Source organism: Platichthys flesus, chromosome 8, assembly GCF_949316205.1.
Source record: "Platichthys flesus chromosome 8, fPlaFle2.1, whole genome shotgun sequence".
Taxonomy (NCBI): domain Eukaryota; kingdom Metazoa; phylum Chordata; class Actinopteri; order Pleuronectiformes; family Pleuronectidae; genus Platichthys; species Platichthys flesus.
In genome coordinates this window covers 14604784-14619691 of record NC_084952.1, presented here as the reverse complement: position 1 = coordinate 14619691, position 14908 = coordinate 14604784, and the positions used below count along the sequence as shown (strand labels likewise).

At 39.0% G+C, this 14908-nt stretch overlaps 1 protein-coding gene across 1 annotated transcript; it reads right to left on the bottom strand.

Annotated features, from left to right (window-relative positions):
• Window positions 1–1146: 1146 nt before the first annotated feature.
• kif3a (kinesin family member 3A) lies at window positions 1147–14860 on the bottom strand. Its single transcript, XM_062394061.1, has 17 exons — window positions 14703–14860; window positions 13728–13992; window positions 12874–13018; window positions 12093–12177; window positions 11785–11890; window positions 9175–9314; window positions 8839–9036; window positions 8551–8725; window positions 7615–7713; window positions 5407–5563; window positions 5063–5243; window positions 4062–4172; window positions 3745–3870; window positions 3481–3534; window positions 3292–3360; window positions 3062–3192; window positions 1147–2177 (listed from the first exon to the last, which is right to left on the bottom strand). Exons 1-17 carry the CDS (start codon window positions 14706–14708, stop codon window positions 2129–2131), a joined length of 2097 nt encoding a protein of 698 aa, XP_062250045.1. The 5' UTR covers window positions 14709–14860; the 3' UTR covers window positions 1147–2128.
• Between the last annotated feature and the right edge of the window lie 48 nt (window positions 14861–14908).

Sequence of the window (14908 nt, the reverse complement as noted above, 5' to 3'; positions counted from 1 at the left end):
CACCTTTTTCGAAAGTTTCCCAAACCAAATCATGTCAAAAATGTCAAATGCTCTCCATCATTTATGTTCCTAAAAATCTTTTTTTTTTCAGAATGTCACCTGTACCGGGGTAACGACCCATCAAACGCGTCTATACATATTGGTGGAGAAAATCAAGATTTGCTCCAAAATGAAACAGAAGTGAAAACGTGAAGTCTTTGCTTTGACCATATTTTGTGACACATGTAATATGCATAAGTTATTTCTTATTTATTATAAAATTTAATTTATTTTTTACACATCCTGTGTTTTTATGTCAATAAATTATTATATAGCAGCAGTTTGTTGTTGAGGTTTCGATTTTTTTCCACCACTTATACATCCTTTAATTAATCAGGAAGATGCCACAGTGATACAATATCTCCAGAGATACAAAGTATCTGAGGTTTCAAATCAATACTACACGCAAATACACACTAAAACATGGTATTATTGATCTATCGTTAAACTATTGAGCTGTCTTACACTCCTCAGCCCTAACCCTAACCCTGGGTTAGGACTTTGGAGTTGTACAAGTTATTTTTATGATGTTAAATCACCTTCTTTTTTTTCTTCTTATAATACAGATATCAGAACCTCGGTGTACACAACTGTAGCTACGGCTATGCATGTTTATACTGCATACACGGCCGTATCTACCTTAGAGGACACAGAGATCCAGGCTTATTAGTATTATTCTTAAAAAAAAACCCGCACATATAAACAGCAGCACATATAAGTACGAAAAAAAAAACAGAGCCTCTATTTCTATTTACCCAAAATATAGATTCAAGCATTTCGGTGACCTATTCTATTTCTAAAAGATGGAATATCTCTTCACTCTGTCACATTTAAACCTGGACAGCATTCGACTTTAGCTTAAGCACCAATGACTTGCTTGATTCCGCAATTTATTGTTAATGAATAAAGGTGTAATTGTTATTGTGGAATTAAACAGTTTCGGGGGCTTTAAAGAAAATGCTGATACATTTAAGATTTTCTACTTGAATATGAATGAGACTTCATTATTTTAAATCTTAAACGTGTAAATATTTTTATGATATTGTGACAATGAAAGATTTCAAGGAGCCTGAAACAATCAGGAAAAAGAAAGAGTCAACAAGAGTGTGAGATCCAACATGTAAAATAATTTAATCAATAAAATATCAAGGGGTTTGGTGGGTGTAAACATCTGGCATAACTTATGGTACAAAATAAAAGTCAGTTTGCATAAAGTAAAGAACATAACATAAAAGGAGTATACTAAGGCATACAGCATTCATGGTTTAACTCAATAAAACACAGAGCGGGGTGACATTAGAAAATTTAAATTGTGACTAGCTTAGATTGGGAAATGGCACGAAAGCAGGCAGCCAAGCACTCCCTTATGCTTCTTACAGTATAAAGCACATCTTTCAGTAAACTACGTGAAATTATAGTCTGCTCTTGTTGATCCCAAACATTAGTGTTCCCTATGTTTCTCTCCATGTTAATGGACTAAAGCTACAGCCTGTGCTCAAAGAAGAATCATTTGCTTTAGTTTAAGCGCAAATGCAACTCTCTATGAATTCAGTTATAGGCCATGTGTTATCGATCAGTTTGACACAAAACAGGAAATCAGTATAACAGAGGTTAAGACTTAATCTGTTGTGTTCATCACACAGTGCTGCCGAGTACACATTTTCAAGGTTATAAATGCAGTAGCTATGTGCACGATATATATTTCCAGCATTCCGAGAAATCTGTAGCTGCTTTCAGATTGTTGGTTACTTTTAAACAACATTGAACTATTGAGTGAAATATGTTTACAGAGGATTTCCCCCTTGAAGATAGTGTGGCTTAGATAAATTAGCTTCATTTCAAACAGAGAACTGAAATGTTGGGTATCCTCAAAGAAGTCTTACATTATAATATAAATAACTAGTACTTAACTCTATAGTTAATGCACCTCCAACAACAAATCGAACGACTAACAACAACAACTTAAATCTTCACAGCTATGCAGTCTATTCAGATAATCTTTTAAAATTATGTTCAACTTCTTTAGACTAATGACATCTTGATAGAGTAAGATGAAAGTTGCAGAGATGTGTGACCTTCCTCTGCCTCTTTACTGCAGAAGGGATTCGAGCAGGGCGTCTGGCTTTGCAGATCTTTTCCTGTGGGGAGATGAGAGCAAGATAAGAGTTATCACAAACCTCCGAAAGTTTTCAGCCCTGTCATTTCTCAGAATGACAGAATATTAAGATAACAGCAGATTGCATCCTGCTTAAGCTTGATATCCTTATGCTATAGAGAGAAAGTGTGGGTTTAGGTCAGGCCAAACATCGACAACAATACTCTACGGTTTACTCATAGGACTATTTTATGTAATCTAACGGAAGTACGCATGAAAAACTGTTAAATCACATTAAAATGGTAAAGGGCCTAGAACTTACACTGGGCAAAGACTGACCTTTGAGTTACCCCAGAATACTTTTCAGGAAAGCCCCATTTACAAGCTATAACTCTAAGTGTCGTCATGTTGCAAGATCTTATGTGAAAAAGCTGATTGTTTGGACTACAGGTGGTGGGTTGAGACGCACTAAAGCCACAGTTTGGAAAGGTATAAGCAAGTTAACGTAGACAATTTAGATGAATACAGAACAAAGACTGTATGTTAATTGGGCAAAACGACTGCCTTCATGTTAATGTGTGGGATAAAGACGGTGCAATGTGGCAAGTACAAGCCACATTTATAAAAAAAGTTTCTATCAGTTCAGGAAGTGCTTATTACACAGATGTATGTTCAAGCAAATTTTTTTCTGTATGTTTAGTTTTATTAAATTATTTGAGACGTCATGATTGACAGCTGAGACTGACCAGCGATCGTTTCAAATTATGCTCCTTGCGCAAGATGGCAGCGTTCTTATCCCGGATATTTTGGCAAAATTTTGGGATAGTGGGAGGAAGTGGAGATGCGAAATCCATCTTATAAACTCTCTATGGTGCAGTCACTGTACCCTGAGAAACAACATGGGTCACTTAATACAAAGTAAATTACTTTCGTCCTGTCTTTGGTCGACCACTCTTGCTACTTTTGGAGGTTCTGGGCCTCTCTAGTTTCATCAGTGACTGCCGCATGCTCTCCTCTGTGTAAGCCAAATACACGTGGGACAAATCCACCTCAAACGGCTGCAGAAGAAACAGACAGAAGAAGAGAGAAGTGAACAATGCACTGCACAAAGAGAAAAAATATCAGCCATTACACAATATGTATCCTCTTGTACTCACATCTTTTTCTTTTTTGTCTGGAGCAGGAGTCTGTTTTCTCATATTGTTGCCAGTGAATGCCACACATTTCTGAACGACATCACAAAAACACAAAATAAGACAATAAGACAAGTCATCCTGGACTCAGGGCCTACATATTTTTAAATCAAAGTCTGCAGTGTGCACACAAGTTATGCATAGGGAGCTCACCAGCTGCCACTCTCCAATGTCTTCATTCCAGTGCACGTAATTCTCTATCATCTCCTACACAGGGGAACATGAGAAGATATAAAAACAAACAGGAAATTACCACTGATGCAAAGCACCACCTGCTGCAGAGCTGCAATAGCAGCACCTGCAGGAAAAAAGGTGCTTCTGCAATGTGGACACCTGTGCCCGGGCCACACTGGCTGCATGTTCATGTTATATAGTAAGAGTGGTTCACACTAAAAATTATCTTTCACACACACACACCTGGTATTCCTGGGGAATAAAGTTGTCTATAATGAGCATCTCGAGCCGGAGCTCTCTGCTAAGCTGGCGGATGTTCTCCAGGAGGCCTTCGATCTCTCTGTGATTTTCTTGTTGTAGATCTGCCATCTAACAGACAAATGATATGGATTGAGTTTAGAAAATTATCAGTTTAAATACAGAAAAACAAATTCTCTTATTGAATTTTGACTGGGAAATAAGTATGTCAAATTCTTGATGAAAATGATCCTATGGAGCAAATTATTGTCACCAGTTATCACAACACCAAGCCCTGACAGGTGCTTTTCTGTAATACTTACTTCGGATTTAGCAGCCATCAGCATGGTCCATACTTTCTTCAGTTTCTTGGTCTTTCCTTGAGCCTCCTCCTGTAAACTTGTGTATTTCTCTTCTATGTCGAGGCGTTCTTGCTGTTTTAAGAGGGAGAGGGAGCAATAATTATTCAGAAGGAAACTCCAGAAAGCAAGCTATGGTCTGTGGTCATGGCTACAAGAAACCTATATAGATACATATACAAATATATAGGAAGTATTTTTCATATCCTGACGTCAGGCTTATTTCAAACTGAAGGGACATGCCTCTTTGGCTTTTCTCTAAACATTAACTTTACATGTAGATGAGGACAGGGAGAAAGTACCACAAAGCAAAATGATGCTGTAAATCAAACTACTTTGGTTTCTGAGGTCATTTTCATGATTTTCATGTTTTAACTGCACAAGGGAATTTTATTAGGGCCCATACAAACACTAATAAAAGCTAATTCAAGTAAATAATGCACAGATTTGTGTTGTGTCAGGCCAAAAACAGACACGAATGATCAATATAAATATTAATTAGTGAAGCACTAGAACAGAAAGATATGACTTCGGATTGACTTCCGGATTGCAAGAATCTGAAAAATGTAATATCTAAATCAAATTCGGCCCGGGCCTGTTTTTTTACATTTTATATTTTTGATCTGAACATGAACTGACTGTTTTTAAATTAAATAAAACCATATTAAACTTTGCATGGGCTTCGTTTGTAAACAGTGGACGGTTGGCAAGAGCAATTGTATTAGCAGCTATGCCTCTCTGCTTCTTGTCATTATAAAAGCTAAAAACGTGCGTCATGCTCATTTAGCCTGCACAGAGAAGAAGAAGAGGGCTACACATACAGGCTGCCATGCATTTGCGAAACGACTCATAGGGTTTGGGGTACAGCAGTTTGACTGCACCATTTGTCGATGCCTTCTAAACAGCAGGGTATTGTGATAATAATCCAGTAGCCTACAACGATACCAACTGTTATCTGTCCTTACTTCTTTCTCTTCCAGCTCCCTCCGCAGCTGCTCCGCCCTCCTGCGACGTTCTTCAAGTTCATTGTTGGACTCCTGCAAGAGCTTTTCTTGCTCTTCGGCCTTGGCCAAGAGGTCCACCCCACCCACAATCACTTTCTTCTCTAGAGCTGACAGTTTCTCCAGCAGAAGGTGATGCTCCTGCCTAAGGGTTCGAGGTAAATCAGGTATGAAAGGTACTGTATCCTTGATGAATAAAGTACTTGAAATAATCATTCATTTATTGCAAGGTCTGCTAACAGTGAAAGAAAATATTCAAGGTTTTCAATCAAATACTCATATATATATTTTTCCTTGAAATGACTCACTGGGCTTTAAGCAGGTCCTTCTCCCTCTTCTCCAGCTCTGCTCTTGCCTTGTTTCTCTCCTCCTCCTCCATGTCCAGCTTGGCCTCAAGAGCTTTTCTTTCCTCATCGATCTTTGCCTGCATCTCCACCATCTTGTCCGGAGAAACCTTCTTCCTGCCTTCAGAGAGACACACAGGGGAACCACAGTGTCATTTACTAATTTTGTTTAATCTACATTTTCTCATGCCAAGCACTTTCCGCAATTAAGCTAGACTGGTTTAAAAGCATGTTCATTTGTTTTAAGCTGTGGTATTAGTAATTTTTAGAGTTTAGTTCAGTGAGTCGCACAATAGAAGTCGAATTTTGAGTTTCTTAAGGGAAGCCTGGTTCTAACAGGGAGTCAGTGAAAGCCACCTACATATATTTATGACTTGCTGGTTAGTTTAAAGGTCCAGTGTGTAAGATTTAGGTGAAGGGGATCTATTGTCAGAAATGTGATATCATATAATCCTAGTGATGTTTTCACTAGTGTGATTCATCTAAATTGTACGAATTGTTGTTTTCATTACCCTAGAATGGGCCCTTTAAATTTAAATACTTTATATTCACATCGGGAGCAGGTCCTCTCTACCTTTTTACAGTGTCCAGATTGGACACACTAAACACTTTGAGTTTTTAGAACAACTGAAGGCTACCACAGGTTCTCTTTCATGTTTGGAAGGGGAGGGTGAGGTGAGGGGTATTCAGCTGCAAAATAAAAAAAACAACCTCTAGGTATCACTAAATTTTACACATTGAACCTCTAAGGAAAATGTCATAATGAAGGGAACTTACAAGAATATTTAAAACAATATGATGGTTATGAAGATGTACAACATGAGTCCCATGGCAGTGACAGTCTTATAGCGATCGACAGAAAGATGCTAACAACAGTCTGTGGTCGGCTCAATCAGATTAAGTGAAATAGCTATGCATGGCACATTCGTTTATGAGAGCAGAGACAGTAGGACCTTTTAGGTTCTCACACCAACCTCTTTCTTCTTGATTTAAGAAGTATATAGCAAGTCAGACAGGCGGCATTTGCACCAGAAGGAGAGAGAGAGAGACACACAAAGGGCAACACATTACAGAGTAATCTTGAAAGTTGTATGGCTCTATAAAGTGGAACACTGCATGTGAAAAAGGAAAGACACAAAGTGAGATCAAACTCAAAAATCCCAAATATTATGAAATGCCTAACAGTGACAGTGAACCGAGATGAGGACATTTAATAAAACCCATTTAACCTGAAGTGTTGTGTGGGGGAACTGCATCTTCAAGGTACAGGGGCTGCAGAAAATATAGTCTGGAAGAGGTGTAAGCTGAAACTGATGGTGCAGAAATAGCTTATTGTGCCAAAAAACTGTCCGTAGTGAACTCAGGGATCTGAGCTCACACCGGACTCAGATCCCTAAGCCCACTACTTAAGGAAATATTACAAATAAGAAACCCAGAAAAACAGGGAATCCCCCTAAAAAAAACTACATATCCTACAGAGAAAGAACTGCATTGATCAGTACACATCCGTCAAGTCGCTCTCAACGATAAACTTTCATTCTACGCCAACTATTTACAGAATATAAACAGATAGGAAACTGTTCCACATAAAAAGCCACAAACACGGAAATAAATTGATGACAAATAAAGAGAGAGACCAGTATGAACCATCCTGGAACATGGTCTCACAGGAAATAAAGGCATCATCATTGCAACCTAACGTCATCTGTTCTCAAACAGAGAAAGGTGTAAAGGATGAAAGACAGTAGGGGAACTCCTAAATGAAAAAGGTGTTGCGATTGTGAATGATGACCCTGAGTTTCTAAAATAACCACTGATCTGAAACTAACTTCAGCTTCATTACTATCTCACAACCTTACATCTGACTCATATAACTTATCATTCTAATAAGGGATGAAACTACATGTACACGTCACTACCTGCAGATGTATATCCAGATTTTTTGTCATTTGCTGTCATACTGCACCATAGACTGGATATTAAGTTGAAAGACATGTCTCTATTTAGTACATCAACAAATGACAGAAACCATCTTTGAGAAAATTGTATTTTAATTTGTGTGTTCTACTTTTTAGTTAAGCCCATGACTCTTCCACTTACACCAGGTGGCGATAAGATGACAGTTTATGCGCCACACATGTATATTCATGTGCATTTATCACATATTCTTACCTCGTCTTCTCCTGCATCCTACTCCTGCCTCTCCTCCTTCATCATCACCTTCGTCCATCTCATCTGATCCACTCCCCTCAGAACCAGAGATCTCTTCACCTACAATCACACAACAACAGCAATTTAAGTTGCAGTCTTAAAAGTGCTAATGAAATCACATTTATTTTTCCGTTCTTGCAGTCTAAAATAAAATAGTGTTTTTAAATGTATGCTTAACAGAAATATCAGTCATCAATCACCAATGTGTCAGTAGAGAGCGGAATGAAATAAACAAATGTGAACTGCAACGCTACAACCCAATGACGGACAGTGTGCCGTTTGTAGAGGATTGAAAGAGTGAGAACCACATCAGCTTCTAAACAAACCAAAGTTACATTTGCAGGTGTGTTAACACACTGTCTGAGGCAGCTCACCAGCTGCATCTAAATACACCACTTAAATACCATATTTTAACAGCTATATGGTACTGAGCCTGTATGAAGGTGATGGCTGCTGTCAATGTTGTACAGTCTTCCTTATGTTATCTACTTTGACAGTCATTACTGAGAAAGAACACATCTAAATAAATCCAGGAATACACAACAATGAATTCCTTTAAATAGCTGTTCCAGCTTGAAATGTTGCCAAATCTGGGGCATTTTAGCTTGCTCTGGCTAACACCACACTAGTGGAAATCACTTCTTCTTCACCTTGGGTGAATCAAATAACATGTACAAGACATGGTATCAGATTGGTATATGGTGTATGGTATTTGCGTGCTAGCTGATAGTTAATTTTTTTAATGTTGATATTGATATTAGACCATCTCTGGGGGATATCATCATTCTAAAATCTAAAATTTAAATGTCTCCCTTATAGTATCTATTTTTCCCTCAAAGAAGAAACCCAGAGTATTTTAAAAAGCATATATTCTTCAGCAAAAAACAGCATAATTACCTTCCTCTAGTTTCTTCTTCAGCTCCTCAATCTCCTTCTGAAACTGGCGTAGCAGGGCATCCTTTGGATCTTCATTGATCCTGGCTTTGTTCTTGATGTTTTTAGCCCTATTGGCATAGCGCAGGGTACTGATGGTCTCATCGTAATTATAGTCTGCAGGGCCTATATTTGCACACTGGTAAGGAAATGTATGAGATTTAAATTGTGAGGCAAAAATTGTAATGTCAGCATCAAGTATGGCAAAATGCTTCGAATTGGCCAATGCTTGTTTTGAAACGTTCATCGTACCATCATGGTCTTTGAGTTTCCTCCGAGCGAATCCTGCAGTAAACGGGTCAGTTTGGAGTTCCTGTAAGGAACGTGTGTGCTCTTGCCATCCACCAGGGCAGAGATAACGTTACCCAGTGTGGAGAGGGATAGATTGATCTTTGTTGCTTCCTTTAAACGCTGACCAGTGGCTCCAGTCTTGCCCTGTCTCTCGGAACCCTGTGGGAGGGGGGTGGTTGATTAATTGGTTGTGGCTGGATGGATTGTGTGCAATAAAGCATTAATAAAATCAGTGTGATCGCATTCTCTTGGACGAAGTTTAATTTTTCTGAGAAATTTCTGACTGCAGATACATACTGCAAGGTCAACCAGATGAAGTTTTCCCATGCGCACATGCTGGTTTCCATCAACGCCCTTCTCACTGCACTCAATGGTGATGGTGAAGATAGCATGAGAACGGGAGCTGTGTTCATTCATGTTTGTGGCACCGACAGACCCTGAACATAGGGAAATAACAGAGAAAAATGTCACAACATGACTCATTAAAGTGACATCCAAATGTCTCAAACTAATATGCCAAACTTCTCATGTTATCGATGAATATGGAGGACCATACATAACTTAAGTAAAGATAAATAAATAAATAAATGTATAAATAAATACAGAAATAAATGAATAAATAAAAAGGGAAATAAATAAATAAATACAGAAATAAATAAATAAATATGTTAATACAAAGAAAAATGTCAAAATAAATGTCTTAAATATATTTGCACATTTATTTATTCCCTGATACATTTCCTTTTCATTTGCAGTGTCCTTATGCTAATGAGAAAGGCGGGCCTAACCGCAGTCTCATGCAGGATTGGTCACCAGAGTGTAATGATCCAGCCCTACTACTTCTGCCTCTCAATGCTGACTGGTGTCCAGTAGCTGTTTGCAGCGTTCTTTATTGGGATGATTTAGGTGTCAGTAGTCCTGACTGTGAGCGTCACGTCTCGTGTTGTACTGAGCACAATGAGCGAGCCGAGAGGAGAAGGAGGAAACAGAAACTCCAGCTCGGTACAAACCACCTGCAGCCTCTGCTCTGATCATGAAGCCGCTGATCTCTGAGCAGATGTGACCAGAGAAGCTCTGTGTTTCACCTGTTCTACAAAGTCACTAACTGGCTGTTTCACGGTGAAGAGCTCAAGTCTCAGTCACTGCCCGTGTCTCTGAGCGAGTGTGTGGAGCAGCGCAGGGGCTGTGTCTGTGTAGCTCAGTTGACCAATCCTGCTCGAGACTGAGGTTAGGCCTGCCTTTCTCATTAGCATAAGGACACTAAAATCGAAAAATAAAAGTTGGAATAAATGTGGAAATAAATAAATAAATGTGGAAAATGTCCACATTTCAGTGTCCTTATGCTAATGAGAAAGGCGGACCTAACCTCAGTCTCAAGCAGGATTGGTCAACTGAGCTACTCACACACACACAGCCCCTGCGCGCCACCACACACTCGCTCAGAGACACGGGCAGTGAAGACTTGAGCTCTTCACCGTGCAGCAGCCGCTCAGTGACTTTGTAGAACAGTGGAAACAGTGGAAACACAGAGTTTCTCTGGTCACATCTGCTCAGAGATCAGCGGCTTCATGATCAGAGCAGAAGCTGCAGGTGGTTTGTACCGAGCTGGAGTTTCTGTTTCCTCCTCCTCCTCTCGGCTCGCTCCCTGTGCTCAGTACAACACGAGACGTGACGCTCACAGTCAGGACTACTGACACCTAAATCATCCGAATAAAAAATAACCTTAACTAGCCCTGTGAACTTGAACTAGTTCATTTTAAGTGTGAACTGGCTCAACTCTGCAAACAGCTACTGGACACCAGCATTGAGAGGCAGAAGTAGTAGGGCTGGATCATTACACTCCTGTGACCAATCCTGCATGAGACTGCGGTTAGGCCCGCCTTTCTCATTAGCATAAGGACACTGCAAATGAAAAGGAAATGTATCAGGGAATAAATAAATGTTAAAATATATTTAAGACATTTCTTTTGGTATTAACATATTCATTTATTTATTTCTGTATTTATTTATATATTTATTTATTTCTGTATTTATTTATACATTTATTTATTTATTTATTTATACTTAAGTCATGTATGGTCCTCCATAGATGAACTTTAAAATGTGAGGAGGAAATTCAAATCTTTATCTTTGCACCTTGTGAAATTCCCTTTATGCCCTTTCTGATTAGCATCATGTGAAGTATTTTTTACACAGAAGCACAGTGCTTAACAAATGCTCAACACTATCTTAAATGAATATTTCAATTTTAATTTATGAAAGTCAATCAGCTAAATACTCTCAATATTGTATATAATGCGATTGTGTAAACCTCTTTAAGTCTATATACACATATTTATACATGTGTACATGTTGTTATTATTATTATATTTTACTATTATTATAATTATATATACTGTTGCTGCTATTATTACTATATACTGCTATTATATTGGTATAATTACTTTCATATATAAATATATATTATATACTATATATACTGTACTATTTTATTTTTTATATTCTGTCTAACAATAACATCATATCATCAGTACTATTACCATCATCTGCCACTGCACCTTATCTACCCATTTATCTTGTGTTTCTGTTTTTATTCTTTCTACCGCAATATTTTATTTTTTATATTTTATATTTTATATTATTGTATTGTATTGTATTGTATTGTATTGTATTCAAATATACTGACTGCTATGACGACTTAATTTCCCTTCGGGGATGAATAAAGTAATCTATCTATCTATCTATCTATCTATCTATCCATCTATATTTCCATTTCTTACAAGTAAGCTGCTGCTTGTTGGGGTGATTGTACTACATATCAAACAGGTAAATATCTCAGTGGAAAATAACATGTTCGATTTTATGGGTATCTATTTCCATCTTGATGACGTCTGTCTTCTGACTTACGGTTCTTGTGTCCCATTGTCATGATCCTGTCCATGTCGTCAGCATTGTTTACAACATAACCAGATAGGTCTTTGATATACACGCCAACATCTGGCCTTTCTTTCACCTTTAAATAAAAAATAGACCTTTATCAGGGAAAACTGTCATCAACCTCAAATAGTTCATTCATCTTAAAATACTCAGCCAACTTTGAAAAATTGTCACATATTGAAAATTATCTGTCGTGGCCTTTATGAAAGATCCTCCTAGACAGTTGTAGTATTAATCACTGAACTATATGTTGTGGCCTAAAAGACATTTTCTTTTACCTCAAGCCTCTGCATCTGATCCTTGCCCAGCAAGTCCCTCACTTCCTCGTTGTAAATCTCCAGATATGAAACACGAACCAAAAACCTGAGAATAAAAAGCGTACAAAAATGTCAGGTAAATGGAAAAATGCAAATGGTAAAACAGGCTTCGTGAATAATTTTCTCACTTGTAACACTTGTGGACTTTGACAGAAGCTCTGCTAACATTGGGAATTTTGTTCTGATAATATTGCTTGACTTCATAAAGAAACAAAAAGATCTCACATAATCAATCAAGTCAGAGTAATAGCTTCAATCTAAGAGAAATTAAATTGTTTTGCAAAGGGGTGAGCTAAACTTCCTTGAGCATCATAGATGGAAATATGTTCCTTAAATGCTTCTTCCAAATATTTTAGATCTTTAGAAAACTAGGGAGCTCCGCCACTTGAGTTAAATTGTATATGACAATCCACTCTGCCATTCTGTGGGATTTACAAGCACTTTTTTAAAGCTTCTGAAACGGCTGTTAATACTTGCGGGTGGCGATAAAGATAATGCTTACTTTAAGCTCAATAATATGTATGACAGTGCAAAACCAGGGCAGTGTGTCAATAGCAATGTCATGCTTGTTGCTTTAGAGGGAGTGTGCATGTTAGAAATATTAACTCTTCACAAAATCCTTCAATTAATTTGGCATTTGTGTAAATGGGGTTATTATAGTTGTCAACTGAACTTAGGGGAGTGGCTAACCTTTTGTGAAGACCAAACTTTTGTTTTACTTCCTGACTGATTCCTCTCTTACCTGGTATCCCCCTCTGCCTTGGCAATGTGACCAAAAACATGGGCAAAGGAGTTTGGGATAATCCCCCTTAGCTCTGGCACTGCTCTCACTCCCTCCATGGTGAAGGTTTTTCCGGTGCCAGTTTGCCCATATGCAAAAATGGTGCCTGAAATGAGCAGCAGAATGTAAGGTCACGCCATCTGTGCTAGTGGGGAATTTGAAAATTAAAGACTAAAAAGGAAACAAGAGCAGTTATTAGGGTTAACAGTAAAAACACAAATGGCAAGTATCTGACAGAGATTAAATGTAGAGGAGGTCATGAATGCTGTTGAGACCTGGTATTAACATCCATCTAGAGAACCAATCACAAGCAGACAGCCTTAATTTGGTCTGTTCATACCAAAACAGCCCCGAATGTGTCTCCTGTGACCACATGTGATCGGATCTCACGTCCTGTTCTATAGATAAAAAAACATGACTGCCATTTGTGTTCCAAGACCAACATTTTGTGTTTTTTTTACCCAGTGTGGCTGTATAGATGAGTCAGATGTCATGTATGTGTCATCAACAAAGCAACGCATGGTGACTGAGATTAGTCAAATACGATTCATAGGGATACTGTCGCGGTTTAGAGGTGTAAGTTGAGTCTGCATCTGCTTTCACACCAACTTCCAATGTAGTCTGACGGAACTGATCTCAGGACACATTTGAGTGTGTTCACACTTGTTCAGCCTTGACCACTCGTGATCGGATCCCTAGTGACACCTGCTACTACCAGGTCTGAACGGGGGCTGTAACAGTATCCAACAATCATTACTGTGAGGGTCCTGATTTTACAACAATGGCTTATTGGTTTATGTATTATTTAAATGTACCGTTGTAACCCTCTAACACTGAGTTGATGATGGGGCGGGCTGTGAGATTGTAGACATCCAGCTGTTTGCTGTCCGGGCCAAACACAGTGTCAAAGGTGAAGGTCTTGGGGGGCTCATGAGGATTCTCCAGCTTCTTGACAGTTATGGTCCCACGGATCTCATCCACCATGACGACCTGTTTGTGGCACATCATCTTCTCTTTCTGGTTGAAGGGACGACATCTCACCACCACCTTGACTTTGTCACTGACCTCCTGCTTATTACTCTGCGAAAAGAAAAACTAAGTTATGACACGGGACAGCAACTCATGCGTAGTGAAAGTTAACTCACTAAACTACAATGTGAGCTAGCTAACATGGGTATAAGGGAATAGCTGGATCAGTACTATAGGTACAAAGATGCACATCAGTGTTTGTGTTTCTATAGTTTATGCATCATTGTGAGGACTTTTTAGGTGATGCTCCCAAATGTATAGGGTTGTTTGGGGTTAACAATTGGTTTTAGGGTTGGGCATTTAGTTGTTATGGTTGGGGCAAGGGGCTATGTTTGCCTTGCACTATGTCAAGGAGTGTCCTCTCAACCATAGTAAGATAGAAAGACAAGTGTGTGTGTGTGTTTTCAGCGTTTAGCTCACGGTATTAGCTATGGAACGTTTTTTGTTTTTTTCCCCATTTGCTGTGTTGCTAGGCAGGCGAACGCTTGCGTTGCTAACGTTGAAACGCTAATGTCAACTAGCACAGAAGCTCGTTTTGGAAAACATGCTCTGTGAAAACTGCGCAGGGTTAACGCGTCCAGACGCAAGATTAGAGGTGAGAAAAACCACCCGGCGCAGTGAGCTGAGAGCCATTTCCTTGCATCCTGTAAAGATGCTAACCGGTTAGCATCACACCAGAGAGGAGGGTGGGGTAGAGGAAGGGAGGAACCTCACTCCCAAACAAAACAAAAAAAAACAGGCAAACAGGCCTGGCGACTTACCGCCATGGTGAGACTGCACAGAGGAGATTAGAACACGCGTTGTGTCCGTAAGGCTTCGTTCATTGGAAACTAGCTTAACCGAAGAATGTACATGCCAGCGTAGACTCCGTTACATGTGAGGCTCACAGACCGCTAGCTTGTTGTTAGCGCTGAGCCTGTCTGCGCATGCGTACAAGGGAAGCGAGTCTGACACCGGTTGGCTCTGG

Bases quoted from the DNA above. Each gene is read 5' to 3' on its own strand.
- kif3a (XM_062394061.1), bottom strand. The intron at 3,871-4,061 runs GTAAGTATTACA...TTTGTCTGTTAG, and splicing joins TGATGGCTGCTAAATCCGAA to ATGGCAGATCTACAACAAGA. The intron at 3,535-3,744 runs GTGTGTGTGTGT...TCCCCTGTGTAG, and splicing joins TTATTCCCCAGGAATACCAG to GAGATGATAGAGAATTACGT.